General features: G+C 39.5%; 1 protein-coding gene across 1 annotated transcript in view; it reads right to left on the reverse strand.

Annotated features, from left to right (window-relative positions):
* CELF5 (CUGBP Elav-like family member 5) overlaps positions 1-20,165 on the reverse strand; it is a 214,126-nt gene that overhangs the window by 28,928 nt on the left and 165,033 nt on the right. The window contains exons 3-6 of the mRNA XM_082244152.1: positions 10,521-10,569; positions 7,876-8,004; positions 7,381-7,460; positions 2,393-2,539 (exon numbers count right to left, since the gene is read on the reverse strand). Coding sequence (XP_082100278.1) covers positions 2,393-2,539; positions 7,381-7,460; positions 7,876-8,004; positions 10,521-10,569 — 405 coding nt within the window. The remainder of the gene's footprint in view (positions 1-2,392; positions 2,540-7,380; positions 7,461-7,875; positions 8,005-10,520; positions 10,570-20,165) is intronic.

Consider the following 20,165-nt stretch of genomic DNA (forward strand, 5'->3'; position numbering starts at 1 on the left):
GTTGGGATGAGGCCCTTATTCCCTCTACATCGGAAAAAAGTTTTTAAAGGAGTACATCATACTGATCCACTATTTCACATGAAGGTTTAAGTCAGGAGTTGGCAACCCATCGATTGTGATCTACCCGTTGACTGCGGGCAGGTGACGGGTAGAACGTGTCCCTTCCTTGCTGACCCCCAACACCTGGAGAGGGACACGCAGGGGCGTCATTTACTGGAATAGATCCCCTGTATTTTCCTCCTGTGGCAGCTGAAAGCTGGGGTTTTTTTTTCTCCATACCGCTGCCATTCAGCTGCCACCAGAGGAGAATAAGGGGGACCAGTTCCTGTATATGCCGCCGCGCTGCCCTGGTTCCCCTTCATTCTGCTGCTGACCCCCCCTCCTCACAACACTGGCGGCTTCCCCACCTCTCCTGTCAGCTGCTGCAGGGGATCTTTAGGATGAAGAGCGGGAAAGGGGCCAGTAAATATGTAATTTACCACCCCCATACTTTTATGAATGAGCACAGAAAGTGATTGGTACCAATCACTCACTGTGTTTATTCATAGCGGAAGCATAGTAAACAGTGTTCATAATGCTTCCGTTTGTGAGTGAACAGGGAGACAGTGCAGAGCTCTTCCTGTTCATTCATTCTGGGCAGCTGAGACTGCAGAAATGGAGATTGAGTGTGTCCTCAAACTCCTTTCTCTGTCTCAAAATTGAGACATCAGAGGTCTGTTAGGCCCCTAATATTTCACTAAAGCCCCCCAAAAGGGCTTAAAACAATTACATTGTAAAAAATTATTAAAAACACTTAAAAAATAAAAATAACATAAATTAAAAAAAACTACTGACACCATTCACTGCCCTATCAACCTCTGACCTACGAACACTGTCCACTGCCCTTTCACTGCCCTACTGACACCATCCATTGTCCTAATGACTGACACTGTAAAATTTTAAGGTCAGGTAAGTTTATATTTTTACAGTGACATTTTTTAAATGATATTTTTCTAAGTTTTCCTTACTACTTAGGTAGGCCTTGCTAGTTAAGTTACAAAAAAAAGGGTGCTGTGCCCTGGTGATCTTTGATCTTTTTCTTGTTGTTTGGGTGGATCTCCACCTCTCAAACGTTGCCTACCCCTGGTTTAGTTATTCCGAACGCATGTTATTTAAAGGATCTGTGTATTTTTAATGGTGGCCTTTATGCCACCATTAAAAGACCCTGTCTCCACAGAACAGAATTTTTTTCTGTCCCCCATGGCAGTGCCCAGTACTCATGCTCTTTTTTTAACAAAAGCCCACAAATTAGCCATACAAGAGGCCAGAGAAAGCATAATTCAGCTCCCGTAGACTTTAATAGGGCGCCATGTTCAGTGTTTGGGGGCTTTCCAATGAGTTTAACAAATGTCCAGCAATCCAGATTTTGCCTGGTGTGCCATTACTAATAATTGATCCATACGTATTCAACATTTGTAAAGATAAACAAGCAGAAATTGGGGGGGGGGGAAGTGTGCCACTGCATTAAAACCAACAGGCTTGTTTAACAAGTACCAGGTCCTTAAACTTACTAACCAACATGATTTTCACTTTTGTATTTGTTGTTTCAGAATACTGCACTCTGCACATGATCAATGCACTCCCTTATTAAATAAATCAGCCACGTGTCTTCATCTACAACCTACTTCCTCTTCTATCACTCATTGATTGTCAGGAGTATAACCCTAAAGTGCAGCTCAAGGTATTCTAATATGTATTGTAACCACCTCTCCTTTGCATAAAATGGACCATTAGTGATTTGCACACCTCTACAATTCACTACACTCTCACTTTGTTTAGCATATTCAGTATTTATTCACCCCCAGGTTTCTTTTACTAATCTACAGAGGACCACTTGGCACTCTATCTATGGGACATCAATGCCACTTGGCACTCTATCTATGGGACATCCATGCTGTCCTTAACATATGTCAAACATATATATAAGGATGGTAAGCTTCCAGTTGGTTTAATTACTACACTGCATGTTCATGTTTTATCCAATGACTTTTATTCATTTTGCAATCTAAAATTTTTGTTTGCTTGTTGCCACGCTTATATTTGCCCTGAGGACACAGAATTGTTTAATGTTCATATATGCTGTAAAAATGCAGCCTACACAGATTTAATTCAGATCTACATGCAAACGTGCTTACACATCAGACTGAGAATACTGAAAATGAGTCACACTAGAAACACCTGCCTAATGCAGTTACATAACTGTTCACATAAAATGTTGCATGCTTGTGATCCATCAAGGGAATTTTTGTTTAAAACCCATTGCACGGGTTAACAGTAGCAGAAATCACTTGTTCAGTCTAGTTTACTACCCATACTACCTGTGCATTCTGACATAACAAGCAGGAACACTTACCGCTTGTGCATATGCACTGTATGGACTTATGGGGAGTGCTAATGATGGAGTAAAGATTCCCAGCTGACCAACCATTTGTTGCATCCGGCGTAATGTTCTCTCTTTATCTGTATCCGCAAATTTAACCACAAGGCTGGATGAGGCACCCTGGTAGTATAGGGTGAAAAACAGTGTAAATAGTATGACTGTTATTAGAGTAAGGAATAGACACATTACAAACATGTAGTTATGAACTGGTAATGAACAACATGTTTCATGCAGCATAAATAGATAATATAAAACAAGCATCAATAATCATTTTACTTTAGATTGGAACTCCAGGAATTGTCTTTTTTGCCAACCTTCTTTGGTCACACTTGGAATGCTGTAACTAGCTTTAATTCATATCTGGAGGGATTCTTGAAATGCTAAAAACCATTGTAGTAACCTGCACTACATACTACAGTACTGTATTTATGTATGTAGAGTATGTAGCTGCGATTTTCTGGGTCCTGCTCAAGTGGCTTCCCCCTCTGCACACTAACATAAGGGGTCACTTGCTTGGCACTGCTGCCATTCATAGAATACCTTGTTCTTTCTTCAATTAATTCAATGTGTTCTCTGATTGATTGAGGTGAATATTACGAGATCAAAATCCTTTCTACTTCATCCAATTGCATGGGTTCGCTGAAAAAATGCAACACATTCTTTTAATGGCAGTGGTGCCATAGGAGTGCCCCCCCCTGTGTTTAGTATACAGAGGGGAAGCTGCTTGAGCAGGATCCAAAATATTGTGGCTATCACTGTATTTAGTACGGGCTATTACAATGGTTTTCAGCATCCCAAGTGGCCCTCCAGGCATAGGATATGGATAATTATATTATCTGGACCAATATAAGTTGGCAATACAGATACAGTGGGGAAAATATTTATTTGATCCCCTGAAGATTTTGCAAGTTTGTCAACTTACAAAGAAATTAAGAGTCTATCATTTTTATCATAGGTGTATTTTAAATAACAGAGACAGAATATCAACCAAAATTCCAGAACAAACAAATGATACAAATGTTATAAATTGAGTTTCAGTTCCGTGAGTAAAATAAGTATTGGATTCCTTTCCAACCAACAATAATTTTGTCTCCCACAGACTGGCTACAGTATGTGCTCATGTGGTACACAGATTAGTCCTGTCAACTTAAGAAGGTGCTCCTAATGACCATTCGTTATGTGTTTAAAAGACATCTTTCCACAGAATCTCTTTTTTCCATTCAAACCTGTCCTTCATGGGCAAAACCAAAAGGCTGTCAAAGGATGTCAGGGACAAGATTGTAGACCTGCACAAGGCTGGAATGGGCTACAAGACCATCAGCAAGAGGTTTGGCGAGTAGGAGACAACTGTTGGAGCAATTAATCACAAATGGAAGAAATAAAAAATAACCATTAATAGCCCTTGGCCTGGAGCTCCATGCAAGATTTTGCCTCATGGGGTAAGGATGGTCATGAGAAAAGTGAGGGATCAGCCCAGAACTACACGGGAGGAGCTTGTGAATGAGCTCAAGGCAGTTGGGACCACAGTCACCAAACAACCGTTAGTAACACAATACTCCACTATGGATTGAAATTCTGTAGCGCCCGCAAGTTCCCCCTTCTCAAGAAGGCACATGTACATGCCCCATCTGAAGTTTGTCAGTGAACATCTAAAGGATTCAGAGAAGGACTGGGAAAAAGTGCTGTGGTTAGATGAGGCCAAAATTGATCTCTTTGGCATAAACTCGCCTATGACCCTAAGAACCCCATCCCTAGAGTCAAGCACAGAGGTGGAAACATTATGTTTGGGGTTGTTTCTCTGCTAAACATATAGCCCCTTTTGCTAGACTGAGGGACCAATGGATGGGGCCATGTATTGTAAAATCTTGGACTAGAACCTTCTTGCCAGAACACAGAAGATGTTGAGGATGGGTCTTCCAGCATGACAATGACCCAAAACATACCCCCAAGGCAACAAAGGAGTGGCTCAAGAAGAAGCACATTAAGGTCATGGAGTGGCCTAGCCAGTCTCCAGAACTTAATCCTATAGAAAATTTATGGAGAGAGCTGAAACTTCGAGCTGCCAAGCAACAGCCAAAAAAACCTTAAAGAATTAGAGAAGATCTTTAAAGATCATGTTTTGGTTGGGATCAAATACTTATTTTACTCACTGATTTGCAGCTCAATTTATAGCATTGGAATCACGTGTGTTTTTTTTTTTTTCCTAGATTTTTGGTTGACATTCTGTCTCTATCTTCTAAAATACAGCTGTGATAAAAAAAATTATAGACCTTTCATTTCTTTGTAAGTGGACAAACTTACAAAATCTGCAGGGGATCAAATAATTATTTTCCCCACTGTAAATCCTGGAGTTCAGCTTTAAGGGAAACCTGCATGGAAACAAAGTGAAGGCAGCCACTGCTGACTTCTCCTTCCAACAATTCTAGTTACTATGCTGTCATGCTGATCAAATGGATTCCATATTTTAGGTCACCAACCTGAAACAAGTATGCAGATTCAGTCACTCATAAGCTATGTTAGATGCAGCCAGTTAGCTATCATTTTCAGAAGAAGGTCAGCAGTGATAACCTACATATTTTTTTCAGTGTGGGTTTTTTCAGCTGACTGAGGAGGAGTTTCTGTGTTGCCCACAAGAAACAGCAAACTAATTTCCAATTGGCTAGTGCTTGTTAGAGAAGAAACCAAGAGTTTGAATAAAATGTTGGTAAATTTGGTAATATATCTTTCTTAACCTTGTAATTTTTATAAGCTGCTATATGTAGGTAGGTTACAGTTATCTAAGATATCTTTCTTTCTTTAATCTCTTACTAGTATTTTAGATTTTAATATTTTTTTTTTTTTAAATAATTAGTAGTTCTGCAGTCAACTATTTAAGCAGAAACAAAATCTCTCCATCTCTCAGTTACAAAGGTCAATACGGATGGTTTTCAAACATGTAGTTGAAAACATATTTCAAAAATAATGATAGTCAAGTTAAATCAACAGAGTTATGACACCAAAGAACCAGCTATGCATCTCCCTATTGTAGAGATTGTAGGTGAAGTGAAAAGCACAAGAGGCAATAACCATCATACTGGTGAAAATAGTGGAGGTTAGGCCTCCTATTGTAGTTTCAAATGGGTAAGTAAGTAAAGACAAAAAATAATTGATGTTTTACTGGGGCGGAAAACCAGGGACATCCAAGAAATAAACCGTGCCTCGTCCTATAGATATGTAGAAAATGGACTTTAATGGCACATACGAAAAAGACTCATATATAATCAGTATAAATTTATTTAGAAAAATATTATTTAAAATTGAGAGACTACACATACGGAGAATATAGACCCATGTTTAAGCAATATTCACAGAGCTACAGAATGATACCAGCTTCCATTGTTACACCATACAGAGGTAAACAAATCATATCTTCCCTTCGTAGAGCTGTACAGAGTTGCTGTTTCAGTATGAAGAGATATTGTTTAGAGAAGTAATAGTGTTATTGGCAGTGGACCATATCCGTGGTTGAGCATCTGTTAATTCGCTATAAGCTCCAGGCTCGACAAGTTTCGCGATGTACAGGGAGGATGTACAGGGAGGTATATGGTCGTTTCTTCCCCCCCCGACTCAACGGGTATGCAAAGAGCCAGTACAAGCACAGCCTTAAGACGCTGGCAGCATGGAGAATCTTTACAATTTCAGGTTACCTGTATAGAGGATATTATGTGTCCTTGAATGTGTCCCCACTCTCAATGCAAATCCGGATGTTGTGCTCCTTATTAGGCCCCTGAAGAAGCGCGTAGGCACGAAACTTGCCGAGCCTGGAGCTTATAGCGAATTAACAGACGCTCAACCACGGATATGGTCCACTGCCAATAACACCTATTACTCTAAACAATATCTCTTCATACTGAAACAGCAACTCTGTACAGCTCTACGAAGGGAAGATATGATTTGTTTACCTCTGTATGGTGTAACAATGGTAGCTGGTATCATTCTGTAGCTCTGTGAATATTGCTTAAACATGGGTCTATATTCTCTGTATGTAAAGCCATGTACACACGCACCGATTGTTGGCCAACCGATCGGCCGTCTTTTGTCCAGTGTTGTTGTGTTGGTTGAAATGTGCTCTAGACTGCACACAAATTTTGTCGGCCAACAACAACCAACTGCAGAAGTGATGTCATGTTCTGGTCTACTTTCCGTGTGTTTTTTCTTCTCTGAGCATGCCCAGTCTTGCACATCTGGCTTTCGTCGGCCGAAATCTGTACTGACTGAGGAACAATCAGCCGTTCTTTGTTGGCCAACAAAAATTTTATAGCCTGCACACCAGATTTTGTTCGGCCGAAAAGTCGCAGTCGCTTGTCGGAAGCATCATACTAACAAGCCGACAATCAGCCGATCGGACGTTGGACGAATATTTACGGCCGACAATCGGTAAGTGTGTACGGGCCTTAAAGCACATGTACATCTATTTCTCACACCAATGTGTAGTCTCTCAATTTTAAATAATATTTTTTCTAAATAAATGTATACTGATTTTATATGAGTCTTTTTCGTATGTGCCATTAAAGTCCATATTTCTATACAATTTTCTGGGTAAATAAGTATCCATTGCGGAAATAAAAGTAAAAAAGGGGAAGCTTGTACGTCCATGCAGGATAAAGGAGAGCATAGCGCACAAAAAAAAAAAAAAAAAAGAGAAAGGGGGAGTGAAAGTGTTATTGGTGTCGGGAGAAAGGTGAGAAGGACTTGATAGTCAATAGATATATATCTGATCCATGGATCCCACGTCTTATCTGATCCATGGATCCCACGTCTTATCTGATCCATGGATCCCACGTCTTATCAAATTTCACGGTGGCATTATGGAGGAAACAGGTGGGCTAATTATTAACCATGATCCAGTTAAGCTTCCCTAAAAAATTCTAAAAAACGTTACCAGGTTGTTGCTTAGTGTGGTCAGGATATGCATAACTTACTGGCATTGTCTGACTTCCATGCAGGGCATGTATCGCTGCCTGAGCTTCAGTGTGAGACGAAAACTTTACAAAAGCACAGCCTAAAAAACAAAACAGTACAGATGCTGCTAAGAATCCACTGTCAAAAGTTAATAATACCATAGTTTAATGAATAAAATATGACTAACTACTTTCCACAGACAGACATACTGGCATAACACTGTAATTGGAGCTACGCCCTGTATGTGTCCCTACATCCTTCCCTCAAACCTTGGCCTAAAGCTGCCTCCTCAATTTCCCACCTGCTATAAAGGGTGCAGTGACTGTTTAATGTGTACAGAATCAGTCATTTAGAGAGAAAGCAGTGCTCTCCTATAGTGGTGGGGGTATCAAGGAAGCCACTGCATCAGAAATACCTTGCATGGCACAGAGGAATGGACATTCTATGGTCACAAAGGCCTATAAGCCATGGGTCTTTAAAAGGTGGTGTAATCCAATCCCACTTTCTGAACTTACCTTTGCTGCTTCCATCAGGCCCCCGTAGAACAGAACATTCCTCAATAGATCCAAATGCTTGAAACATGCTGGTCACCTCTTCTTCTGATTGTTGTTTGCTCAGCATCCCCACAAACAGTTTGCGGTCACCTACGGCCCAATATTAAAGTTAGTGCCAGCTGCCACATTCTATACTGGGGTTTACAGATGTATCGGACAAGAATGAAAATGCCATTGGTGAAGGCGATATAAAAATATATTGGTGTTATATACTACAAGGGGCCTAGCATGTGGGATTTTCAAGACAGGCAGCACATTTCAATCCACCTAACAGTACTTTTCTTACCTCACATTGATTTTATTATCTAGCAAACAGTATTGGTGCACATATACAGGTTGATTACCTTGATAGATTAACCTGCTTTACACATAGGATTCCCACAACCATGAGATAATTGTTGGAAAAATGACTCCTTCAACCAATGGATGTGTTCTGCACTGGGATGGTAGATCCAGATGTGTGATGATGACCACCCATCTGTCAATCTCCAGTACGATCCAGATGTTCACCACTGAAGATGAATTCCAGGATCACTGATGAGACATTAGGAACAAGGGTACAAAGACATTCATTGGAAAATGCAGTCATTGCACAACTGGACTTTTAAATTTTGGCTGGTCACGTCACAGATTTATCTCAGTTGCCCAAGCTTGTCTTTTCAAACCTCAGCATGGGAAATTATTTGCAGGTTAGATTACAATGGCACAATGTAAGGTGGTAAACAACCTGTATATGTGAAATTTGTTGCCTGGAGGCCCATTTACAGTGGGTTTTATGTATCGCCAATGTTCTGACCTAGAAATGGTGTTATTCCCCAATAGCCATCAATCAGATCCAAACTTTTAAGGCAAATCTGCTGCTATTTGGTAGATGAAGAACAGTAATCCCAGTTTTTAGTGAGAACACGTTGATACATAATATTAGCCCAATTCAAACGCCTTAATTCACATCATGACAATCAATTTTTTATTTTTTTTTGCCAATGTAAAATCCCATTTATGACGCTATTGACGTATATGCAGTACACTGAATGGTAAATGACACAATATACTACATACTACACATGCAGGGTTTACACATGCACACACAGCAGCTGCACAACCACTGCAGATTGTAATACTGTGATGAAGGACTTTCATAAAACGGAAAAATGACAAATGTATTGACTGAACAATATGTTAATCTCTTATACATATAACAGCGTGTACATATTCCTCAGGGTGATTCATATGTATACATTTTCATGCAATTAGAATGCCATTATTACATCTACCACATGCCTGTGGACTTAACACAATAGCACGCACTCATGTGAAATTCATGCAGAGTGGCAGACAAATGTCAGCGACCCACTAAACATTCCACAATATTGTATTGACATACTACACACAGCTGATACAGACCCCCTCTTTCTCCCCCCACACACATGCTGCACAGAGCATCCTACTCCCTCTACCTCCCATCTTGCATGCTCTATTGCACACTCTCTCTCTCTCCACAAACCCCCTCCACACAGACACACACCAGGCCCCCCCTTCTCATCCCCAAGAGCCTCTCTTTTTCTTTCTCCACCCCCTGACTGGCAATTTCACATGTCGTCCAGCAACCATGAAGATGTGTGTCTGAAGCTGAAAGCATCATCTGGTTGCCATGGCAATAGGCTGTGCCGGCACGCGGAGTGCCAGGATGGCGGTGATGTATATTGCAAGGGTTTAAGGAGTGCTCAGCTGCTGCAGACAGTGGCAGCAAAACCAGGTCATGGAGGTTGGGCTTAGCAGGGGAATGTTGGGACGCATGACTATATAATGATGATAAGTATCCTTGCAATAATAATAAGCATTTACCCTGTGCAGTCTAGTAGCAAATGCATCTCTCTGTTGCAAAATGATATATAGAGAATCCAGACATTCGCATACACATGTATACTCATGATCACTCCTCAACTCACTTGAATAAATCAGTGTTTAAAAAAATTCTTAAGCTTAACTGACTACTCAGTATGCACAGTGATGTTGATGAACATATATAACAAGCACATTGCAACAGGCACTAACTACCAACACAATAATAATGAAAGCACTGCCCTGTATTACAATGATACACATAATGACATATACATAGAATTAAATCATCGTACATTATGATGGTGCACAATAAAGACAGATTTTTAGATAATAGTGGTTCAAAACCAAGTCTTAGCTCTAATAGGTCCAAATCTATAAAAAAACAGCCATCTGAAATAAGAGAAAACATTGGAGAGGCCGGATTTATTCATGGATGATATTACAAATGTCTTGATTGAGAGCCACCAATCTGTCTATGAACCATGTTCAATGCTTTCAGCTATCAAATGATGATGAGTCTCCACACAGTGACAATGACCATGGCTCTCAGTATGATTCTGCAGTAATGAACATGCTGTGCTGTATAATGATACGGTGTAAATGCACATTGATGTTGAACACTCTGTGATCTAGGGTGCATAATAATCAATGTTTTACATGAACACACAGGCCCGCATGATGATGGTTCTCTGAACGTAGGGATTCAGGATTGCTTTGGAAGACACTGCTAAGTATTTTCCCAGTTCTGATTGGATACATACCTCCCCGACTTTCGCTGTCTGCGGGCTTCACCTGAATGGGCCGTGCCATCTGGAACCAGAGAACACGCGGGATAAATGACCCAGACCTTTAGTTAATACTGAAAAACGTATAGATTTTTTTTTTTATGCTTGTGCCACATTGCACTAGCTCAAAAAGAAGGGTCATAATTGTCCTGAAAACATCAAACAGGTATAATCATTTATTCAGTGCTAAAGATGTCACATATATACAATATTTTGGTCATTTTAAGTGATTTTAAAACATTTGCAAAACGTGGGCAAAAAATTCAGATTTTGGTTTGTCATAAAGATTAGAAGTAATTGCATCGTCCAACATACATATACCAAAATAAATACAGCATTGGGTTTCTTTAAAGCGGAACTAAACTGCATCTGAGCACCACAAACTGAAAATGCTATTTATTTCATTTTTAATATTCAAAGCAAACTCACTCATCCATCCATGTCACCATGCTTTAGTTTGTTGAGAAATAACTTTGAATCCCCCCCCCCCCCCCCCCATCATTGAAAGCTGTGGTCAACTTGAGATGATTCATGTATCATTTACTTCCTGTAATCCATCTGCCCTGAGCTCAGGCATGCAGGCAGGAGGGTGTACTTAACTGAAAAAAGAAACCCTCCCCTCCTGGGATGTAGGACATCATTTTGGCCTAGGCCAGAAACCAGGAAGCAAGTGAAAAAATGCAAAAAAAAAAAAAGAATAGTAATTATAATAAATCTTCCTATCTATTTACTAATGCCAGCAGCATAAAGAATAAATACAGTCAGTGTTGATTGAGAAAGTTTAGTTCCGCTTTAAGGCATTGTAGATTTCTGGGGTGATACATAATGTGCAGTAATCCCTAATGCTTAGTACTATCGAGGAATTGCTTTTTTGTGGCACTTTATCCTAAGATAACTAGCCCCAGAAGGGTATCTGCAAATCCCACTTTGAGTCATGTTTTCCGTATTTTGCACTGATAAGGGCCAAACAGTCTAAAACAGTTGTGTTCAAACTAAAATTAATGATTCTGTAAATTTAGACTGGATCTGTGCTGTAAAGGCCTGTATACACGATACGAAAATCGGAAGGAAAATTTCGTCCGACGAACGATCTGCCGATCTTTGGATTGTTAGTATGGTGCTTTCGACAGCCGATTACGAATTTTCGGACGACAAAATCTGGATGTGCAGGCTATACAATTTTTATCGTACGTCAACACAACGTCCGATTTTCGTTTAATTAGTACAGTTTTCGTCCGAAAAAAATCGTAATCGCAAGACTAGGCATGCTCAGAGACGAAAGAACACATACAAAACAATTCAACACATGACATCACTTCTGAAGTTGAATTCTGCCGTACGGGAATTTTCGTATGAAAGTATACTCTTCACTTTCCATATGAGACTAGCATGCAACAAAAAACGGACGACAGATTGTTTGATAATGTGCAAAAAAGAGGGGGGGTTACAGATCGACCACAAAGATGGTGGAGCTGTACCAAGGGGGATTTGAGTGTGCCTCACAGAATATCTGTATATGCGTGTATTTTACAAGTCACAAAAAATATATATATATATAAAAATTAACAAAATTTTATTTAAATATCACATTGTACAAATTATGTAAAATCTACATTGTTTGATCAAGACAGATCATAGCATTGAACAACTCATACAATGTTAACAGTGAAGCGTAACCGTTGCTGGAACTACGCGTTTCGCAATAGATGCTTCCTCAGGGTCCAGCAAAAGTGTTTATACATTGATATTGAGTCAGTTACAAAGATCTAAGGATACATAATATATTGATTAGAATTATAAACGACAATACATCAATATATCATAGTCGATGGAAGATAATTTTAATACAGAGATTCATTCATTTAATCTATATTACTTTGTTTTCTCTACACATTTACAGCTGTTCTATATTGATGTATTGTCGTTTATAATTCTAATCAATATATTATGTATCCTTAGAACTTTGTAACTGACTCAATATCGATGTATAAACACTTTTGCTGGACCCTGAGGAAGCATCTATTGCAAAACGCGTAGTTACAGCAACGGTTACGCTTCACTGTTAACATTGTATGAGTTGTTCAGTGCTATGATCTGTCTTGATCAAACAATGTAGATTTTACATAATTTGTACAATGTGATATTTAAATAAAAATTTGTTAATTTTTATATAGATCTATTTTTTGTGACTTGTAAAATACACGCATATACAGATATACTGTGAGGCACACTCAAATCCCCCTTGGTACAGCTCCACCATCTTTGTGGTCGATCTGTAACCCCCCCTCTTTTTTGCACATGTAATCTACATGGGGGAAGGTGCCACTATATTATCCTTTTCTCTATAGGCCTAAACCTCCCCCTCCACAATTTACCCTATTGTTTGATAATCTGATCGTGTGTACGAGGCTTAAGAGAGCAGTTCTGGGTGCAATTAGCCAGAGGCATACAATATTTTGCATGATCCCATCCATTATCCTAAAACAAGAGAGAAATCCTTGGAATTATGTTGGAAATGAAGACATCTAAACACCTTCTGCTTTAGGAATGCACACTGTACTTTACTGCCTACAGGTCAGTGAAAACAAAGGCAAATTCGGATTGCTTGATGTGGATCAGTGTACTTTGTACACTAGCGGTTTACATAAATAAATAAGGCAGTTCACGCATTACCAAGTCCTACAGTATGTTACTGGAGATATGTATATGCAGGATATATATTTAATGCATTTGGTGACCTGCCCATTGAATATATTCCCTGTTTAGAATAGACTGATTGACAAAACGCTAATCAACAGCTAAGGAAAAAAAGAGTGAAATGCAGAATAAGTAATATTCATCATATTGCTGTGCTGCCCCGTGGTGCTGACCCAGAACACATCACCAATAAATAGGCTAGCTTGTCTCTCAAATACGGAATATGTATGAGCTGACTGCGCAAAACAGACAACCTACATGGCAGCTTAGAAATTCACCTGCCTAAAGTGACCTTTGACACATTCCAGTTTGAAACCTTAAAGCGAACTGAAAGCTCTAAATATCATACTTCATAAATGCTATCACTTAATGATTGTATTACATCCATATTACGTGTTTAAGAAAATAAGCAATTATTGAAGTTTATTAAGTTCATGACTTTAGATGTTATTCTTCTTGTTCATGATGGAATGTTTATTGCTATTCTACGTGGTTTACAGCTAAGAAATGTCATGCCAGTGCTGCGGATTGCTGCTATTTTTGGGATTGAAGGAAATATGGATAACATACCTAATACGGGCAACAGGAATATACACAATTGCAAGTTAAACATAGATTTCTGTAATGGTAAAGCTCTGAATTGAATGTGTTACCTTTAATAGATTAAATAGCCCCAAGTATCCATTGGGACTGGTTAGTGTGTTTAGTCTGCATCATCTCTAGGGCTAATCACAATATTGGCTTCAGATCAGTGAGCTTGAATATGTGTAAGCCTATACCATGTGCAATTTGGATCTCATTAGAGAGCTAAAGAAAGAAAGTTCAGTGAACACATGGTTTCTACGCATGATAAAGTTAAGCAATAACAAATGCTATTGAAAAATAAATGCACTTTTTTATTGAATTGTATCTAAAGCCAATATTGTTATTTTATTTTATTTGGATAGAGCGGTAATTGGTTAGAAACTTTATCCTTTTATTGTTGTCTTTTCCCCCATTTTAGGAGATTAATTCTTTCTATTTGTCCTAAAGACCACTGTCACTGGGACTTAAAGTGAAGGAGAAATCAAGAATTTGAGCTGCCACCAGAACAAGAATATACAAATCTTCCAATGGGGACACTGGTTGCGATAACTGCTTTTGTTTTGCATGTTCTGGAAAGATTTATTTTAACTTTCAAGTTGTGTTCACAGAATAGGAAGTAAGGGTTCTCCATTGGGGAAAATATGGAAAAAAAAGCACCTGACTTGGTTTTCACCAACCATTGCCTACTCGATCCAAAATGTTTTAGGCTATAATCTGAATAAATACAGAAACAGTACAAGTGTAGTGATACTTTTTGTGATTTACTAGAACATCTCAGTTTAATTCATGAACTAAAATGTCCCTGCCTCTATTGAGAAGAAGCACTATGCCCCTGTCCACTTCATAGAAAACTGCCTAAACAGCTCTGCAACAGATGTCTGAATGACAGTCACTTTTAACTATCCAGGACTGCAAGTGTCGCAGAGCCATCTCTAGTAGCCTGATTTTCGCAAGATAGAAGTCTGACTCTGTAAGTTGATTAATAAAATCTTCCTTGCAGTGCATAGGGATGAAGCATGAGAAGTCCCATCTTTAGGCTAGATTTAATTTACTATATGTGCTCCCCTAAGTTTATTTCATGCGCCATTCTCTAAGACCACATCTCCCTTTACACATTTTACATAACAGTAATGTGGTAATGAAATATTAATTTCTTTTTACTATATTTAGGCTTATATAAAGACGTAATGCAATAAATTATTGAAAAAGGGGTTGCCTAAAAGCACCTTAAAGTTTTGCCAGTATGGCCTACTAAGATCCAAACAACTACACTATTGTCTAGGTGCTGCCTAGTAAATAGTGTAAGATCAAAGCCATGTTTGTACCATTGGATTTTAGTTCTCCTCCACTGGCCACCCTCCATTTCTAGGTAGTGTATGCATACATATCTGCTTCTATGTTCAGCCTGAGGCCCAGATTCTGGAAGCTGCTTGGTGTAATTTGTATAGATCAGAAGAATACCTGCATTCTGTCTGATGAATCTGTGAAGTACTGTGGTCATTGAACCAAGAATACTCAAGAACATCCTTTTGGAGCTTTTGAACCAAAGGGGAGTTCTGGGATATACTCATATTTTTTTTTTATTATGATTATTATTATACAGGATTTATATAGCACCCACAGTTTACGCAGCACTTTAAAAATTGAGGGTAGACAATACAACTACAATACACTTTAATACAGCAGGAATCAGAGGGCCCTGCTCGTAAGAGCTTACAATCTGTGCATTTGGGTGTTTTCACTAATAAAGTCATATTAAAAGGGAAGTTCACCTTTTCCAGGAAATAGCCTATGCAGTCAAGGGGCCCCAGTATGTATGAAAAAACTGTTCAGCTTTGTAAAATGTTTATTAAAGTGGAGTTCTGGAAACAAATGATACCAAGGTATCAACCCCCAGCGGGTTTTTAGGCAGCAAAAGTAGTGGTCAAAAAGTGCAAAAGTTCTATAAAAATATATACTTTATTAACATATCAAAATTTAACAAGAAAAAATATGATAAAATCCCCATATAGGGGAGATGTAAATTATGAGCTCCGGTTACAAATGGTAACAGCATAAATCTCATACAGTTATTCATATTGGTGAATAAAAAGACACACACTGACCTAAGTCAGTGAATCAGCGCTCACTGGACCACTCTGGAAGGGACCACATGACCAGTGGTGCCACAGATGAAATCACAAATGTAAATGTGAATAAAATTAAATGGATAAAATGAATAAATTAAATAAATAAATAAATAAAAAAAAAATGAATTGAGTGACAATGGAAATATTACAGGGCAAACAAGATACAAGAACCTCAAATGTGTAGAAGTCCTATTCAATCATGCGATTATCCCGAGTGAATGGATCCTTGCTGATGAAAGAGTACAAAAAGTCCAAATTAGGGTACTGGGGTGAAGATTAGACAGACAGCTCCTCAAGAGGTAGGGATACCCTCCAAACATGTAACAAAGAAAAGGAACAAGGGCGCCAAGTCATTAAATTACACAGCTGTTCATCTACCTTTATGACTTGGCGCCCTTGTTCCTTTTCTTAGTTATTCATATTGGGTGAGCAGCCACTCCACCTTCAGTGTTGTATCCTCTACTAATTAAAGTGGAGTTCAACCCAAAAGTGGAACTTCCGCTCTTTTGTTTCCTCCCCTTCCCCCCTCCGGTGCCACATTTGGAACCTTTCAGGCGGGAGGGGGGAACAGGTACCTGTTTTTGACAGGTACCCTTCCCCACTTCCGGGAGATGGCGCCGCGACGCTGTTACTCTGAATTTTGACCCCCTCCTCCTTTCCCCCGGCCGCCAAACCAATCCGAATGCGCAGCACGCATCGTGCATGCGCAGTAGGGACCTGTCAGTGAAGCCGCAAGGCTTCACTGGCAGGTTTCCTTATCGGCAATGGTGTCGGCAGTACCCGACAGCCGATGGAAACATCGGCTGCGGTGCCAACATCGATGGACTCCAGGACAGGTAAGTGTTCCAATATTAAAAGTCAGCAGCTACAGTATGTGTAAGCTGCTGAATTTTAATTTTTGGAGGGGGAGGCTGGAACATCACTGTATCATCATACTTGTAGGCTATTTGGGCCCCCTGGATGCCGGGCTGAGAACTTCATTAGCAATGCCCACAATCTGCCTCATTGCCAAGCATTGGACACTTACATCCAGCATTACAGAAGTAAAAAGAAACAAAAAAACAAGTATAACAATAAATGTAATGAACATTTTACAAAGCAGCATGGTTTTTTGAATACCTATAGGGGTCTTTGACTGCATAAGCTGTTTTCTGGAAAAGGTGAACTTAGCCTTTAAGGCTAGGTTCACTCTTGAGCTTCTTCAAGGGCTCTTGGAGCGTTTTTTTATGTGCATTTGAATTCACATTGAATTTTTAGGTGTTTTCAGGCTTGAGCTTCCTGATTTAGCCAATGGAAAGCTAGATACTAAGAAAAGGAAGGGCATGAAATTGCATGAAAAATGTGTTACATGCTTTTTCAGCGTCTTTCAGGATCTTTAATTAAAGTGCATAGCAATCCAAAACACGCAAGAAGCTCATGTACTTTTTCAAGCTTCATCCGACCGGAAACTGTGGAACATTGGGCAGCTATCTTCACTTTAGACATTAGTCACTGATACGGACTTGCATCTGTGGATTTGGAGGCTTGGTGGCTCAGATTATGTGGATCTCTCTAAGTATACTCTGTACTGTTCTTTAATTAGTATGCTCAAAAATTGTACATTTTTGATTTGGTCTTCTCTAGATCTGAACATTTATTGTTACTCTACTTCCCTGTTACAGTATTATTTACACTGCCAGTTTTTGCCAGTAGCGAAAGAGACTAAGGGTCGAATTTGATTTCACACAGCTGGAATGTCATAAAAAGCTATGTGGCATAGCGCTGCGGTTTTCAATTATAGGCAATGACAACCATGGCAGCTGAATGGATTTCTTGACAGTGGGATGAGGGCTGTGTATTGTTTGAGGCAGTACAGATATAAGTTTGATATATAGACGTCTGAATGGAGAGCTGAGTTTGCAGGTGTAATATACAGGACAATGGGTGTAGTGTAATTTATATCTGTCTGCTATAGCTGCGTGTAGCGATATTAGTGAACAGACAAAGTAACAAATTCTGACATGTAAGGTTAATTGGTATGTGTACGGAGGATTTGCTGTCTGTAGTGGAGGAACTGTGGATCATATGTGAAGGTATATGTATGGGGGTTGAGTATAACAAGGATGAACTCATAGTGTGAAAATGAAGGTTTTATTTAAATTAGTAAGACTGTTCCTATTATTGAAAAGGAAAGGTAAAAAACTTAGTTCACCTTCTGACCATGTATCATGTTGCACACATATTTAGGGTATATAACATTCCCCAACCCACAACCCATAAAACGCCTACCCACCCCACTTACCTGAGCCAACTGCCTCATCCATTGGCAGATCCATTCCCAGGGGTTTGTGAATGGAAAGCCAATGCAGCACAGGAACTTATGGATCGCACCAACACATATTTGGTGATGTCATAGCACTTGGAGTTTATTGTTTGTTTCCTCCAGCCCCGTTGTAGTAGGTTTGTACCTCTGTATGAACCTGCAGCTGGGATATATACAATGCAAGTAGCCTGTGGATTGTACCGGCAATGCACTGATCATAGTTGCAATGCTTTGCAGACTTCAATGCAAAACCTTTTTATTTTTATTATTGTGGGTGCATTTATAACATTTTTTTCCATAAAGGCAAACTACATATTTAAAAGGAAAGAAAAGTAACTGCAATTTTCAAACTTTATTGGGCTGAAAATAACCACCACATTGGGCCTTATTCTAGTATTTAAGGTTTGTGTATTTAGCCTATTTTGAGTTAATATGGTTTAACCCTCAAGGTGAGGTGATTTTCACATTTTTACATGCTTTTTATTATTGTACTTAATGAAGAGGCTGGCAGATTGACCACTACTGGCAGGATTGCTTAGCCATTGCAATGACTATCAACCGCGCATGAAATGCATCATTTTAAAAGAGGTGGTCACCTCACAGGGGTTTGTTTACTAAAGGGGTAGAGACTGTACACCAAGAAAAGTGACAGTTCACTGAAGTTTGGTAAATTAGGTCAATTCACCCAATCGTGTGGACAGAAAAAAACGGGAATTTTTCTTGCAAATGACTGAATGATTGAAGTGAACACAGTTTCACCTTAATTACTAATCTCAGCAAACATTCACTTTGCAAAGTGAATATTTTCTTTAGTAAGCAATCGGTCTCTACTTGAGTACATAAACCCATAAGGTTGCATTTTTAGTACCCTAAAGCATCTCTCCGGGATAAAGACCTCCCCCCCACCCCCCTCTAACTAATCACTGTACACTCTATTGTAGTTAAAAACTATCTAATACCCCTTTTTACTTAAGGGCCGTACACACTTGACGAAAATCGGACGAAATATCCTCCGATTTTTCTCTGTCTTCTCAGCGTTCATTACTGTTTTTAGTCGACAGTGCATAAATGTTCACGAAATTTCTCGTCCGATTTTTTTTTTTTTTTGGCACATTTGTTCCTAGACTTCCGGGTTGTCAACAACTTCAGATCATGCGCGGTCTTTCATATCCGATTTTCACGGATGTACTGCATACACATTAAACGAAAATCGGTCGTCTGGGGACGGACGAAGAAAATGTTGGTGTTTGTCCCTCCGTTTTTTTTTTCGTTGAAAATGTCGGCATCGGCTGCTGAAAGTTGTGTACACACTAGGCGAAAATCGGACGATTTCACATCGGGCGGGAACTTTCGGCAGATTTTCTACTAGTGTGTACCCTGCTTTAGGCTTGGTCATGTGACACTCCAGCCCCGAGCCTTTCCGTCTTCTGTTTATTTCCTGGTTGGGTGGTTGGGTCCTTAGTGTCTGCATGGTGTAGACACTTTGTGTTGGATGTCCAGCCAGTTGCAAGGATACTCTCAGGATCCAGAAGAACAATGATGTCAACGGAGCGTAGTTAAAGGGACCAGCAGTCACGGCTGTCATTACCCCCAGCAGTGAGTGAACTGAACAGGGGACTTAGGAGCGTATAGCTGAATTCACCAGGTAAGGAAACAAAGCCTGGCATTATGGGTTAGAAGATGAGAGGGAGGGGTGGTAGAAAGCTAGTTTTTGCCTGGCGTTTGACTTTATGTTACCCAGTAATGGGTATCATTTAAAGTGAAAGAAAGCCCAAATTATAACTATTCTAAAAATGTTCCATCCCCCCTCCTCCTACTTCTCCTGCCTACACCTACACCACGTATAAAAGATCTGTGTACTTTTTTATTTACCTATTTTTATTCTGCTCCAGTCTGGACATGGATCCC

The sequence above is a fragment of the Pelophylax lessonae genome, assembly GCF_965119305.1.
Source record: "Pelophylax lessonae genome assembly, chromosome: 1".
NCBI classification, from domain to species: domain Eukaryota; kingdom Metazoa; phylum Chordata; class Amphibia; order Anura; family Ranidae; genus Pelophylax; species Pelophylax lessonae.